Raw genomic sequence first — 2117 nt, 5'->3', positions numbered from 1 at the left:
ACTAGTAAAACATTTTTATGGAAAACATTGTCTGCTGCAATTTGGTCAAAAGGTGAGATCGTATTAAATGTTGCATCTAGCGGAATTGCATCATTGTTGTTGGATGGAGGAAGAACGACGCATTCTAGGTTTCATATACCTTTGAATCTTAATGAGGATTCCATTTGTCACATTACACCAGACGTTGATGTAGCTAAATTGCTACAACAGACCAAACTCATTATATGAGATGAAGCTCCTATGATTCATAAACATGCATTTGAGGCTCTGGATAGAACTATGCATGGCATTTTCAATATCTCTAATTCATGCAGATCTGATGTTCTGTTTGGAGGTAAGGTTATTATTTTTGGTGGTGATTTTAAGCAAATATTACCTGTTGTTCCAAACGGTGGACGACAAGAAATTGTGAATGCCTCATTATGTTCGTCTTATCTGTGGAGGAAGTGTAAGTTGTTGAGTTTAACTAGAAACATGAGGTTAACCGTTGGAAGACCTACATTTGAAATTGAAGAGATCAATAATTTTGCAAAATGGTTGTTGGACGTTAGTGAGGGAAATGTTGGTGGTTCGAATGATGGAGAAGCAATAATTGAAATACCACCTGATCTTTTAATTGACAGCACATCTGACCCAATTTCTAGCCTGATTGATTTTGTCTATCCGTCAATCTTGGAAAACTACAATGATCGTAATTACTTTAGTAATAGGGCTATACTTGCGCCTAAGAATGAGGTTGTTCATGAGATTAATGACTGATTGTTGGCACTGTTCCCAGGTGAAGAAAAAGAGTATCTTAGTTCTGACAGTCTATGCCCTACTAAAGATGCCAATGTTGATCAGCAAAAAATATACTCACCCGATGTGCTAAACGGTCTTAAAGTATCTGGTTTACCAAATCATAGGTTAGTGCTTAAAGTTGGTGTTCCAATAATGTTGTTACGAAATATTGACCAACGAAATGGTTTGTGTAACGGTACAAGGTTAAAGGTTACAAAACTTTACAGCCGTGTAATTGAAGCTGAGATAATTTCAGGTGGAAATATTGGTTCTCGGACATTCATACCTAGAATTAATTTGGAACCTTCGGACAGAAAGATTCTTTTTGCATTTCAAATGAGGCAATTTCCAATAGCTGTATGTTTTGCGATGACGCTCAACAAAAGCCAGGGCCAGTCGCTATCTAAGGTTGGTTTGTACTTGAGACAACCAGTTTTCACACATGGTCAATTGTACGTAGCTTTATCGAGGGTTACAAGACGAGATGGAATCAAGTTACTAATACTTGACAATGAAGGCAGGCCTACAAATAAAACAATAAATGTTGTATATAAATGTGAAAACCCTCGCAATTACAGGTACTGTACAAATTAATTAATTTTGATTATGTGCTTAATGACTGTGCGTGACTACAACTGACACCTTAAACTGCTTACTGATTTATGTAACATACATACATGTGCATCACTTTACATACAGTCGCCCCATTTATTTCATACAAACTCTTAGTGACAAACCTGATGCACAAAGCACAACTAGCACAGTGAACGGATAACTCAGACACATGCTGACAATGCCAGCACATAGACAAACACTATATCGAGGCCAGTATGAGCCAGGGATAGAGTACTACACCAGTATGGAGTGTAGGAAAGTGAGGACCATAAGACTGTGTCACTAGGTGATAGTTTGAGTGCCGGAAAGTGCCTAAAACTCATTTTAAGTACAGAATTCTGCATTTTCAGAAACAATTCAGCCCTTAACACACTCGTGTTATACAGAGTATCGACTAAATGGTCCTGAACGCTTTCCTAAGTGTTGGAATTAAAATTTGTTATAAAAAGATGCATAAAAGACACTATGCGGTACAATTAAACGCTTTAACGGAACGATACGTAACCGAACAACCAGACATTACCCGGGACACCAAAATATTGTCAGAAATATTATTTTATCAATCTTAATTATTTACGGTCACAAAAATCCCCACACACTATATAAACATGACATACACCCACTATTATAGAAAATACCCTTAACCTCCTAATTATTTACCTATTAGTTACCAAAATTTTACATTTTACCCCCCCCCCCCCCAATCGAATGAATTTTCAGCC

The 2117-nt window shown here is 37.1% G+C and overlaps 1 protein-coding gene across 1 annotated transcript; it reads left to right on the top strand.

The window, feature by feature from the left end:
- The first annotated feature begins 279 nt into the window (after positions 1-279).
- On the top strand, positions 280-1374 carry LOC110892748. The gene is made up of 2 exons (XM_022139897.1): positions 280-691; positions 779-1374. Exons 1-2 carry the CDS (start codon positions 280-282, stop codon positions 1372-1374), a joined length of 1008 nt encoding a protein of 335 aa, XP_021995589.1.
- Positions 1375-2117: the final 743 nt, after the last annotated feature.

This window comes from Helianthus annuus, chromosome 12 (genome assembly GCF_002127325.2).
Source record: "Helianthus annuus cultivar XRQ/B chromosome 12, HanXRQr2.0-SUNRISE, whole genome shotgun sequence".
Taxonomy (NCBI): Eukaryota; Viridiplantae; Streptophyta; class Magnoliopsida; order Asterales; family Asteraceae; genus Helianthus; species Helianthus annuus.
The sequence above is the reverse complement of the archived record's forward strand: the minus strand, read 5'-3'. Positions and strand labels throughout refer to the sequence as shown.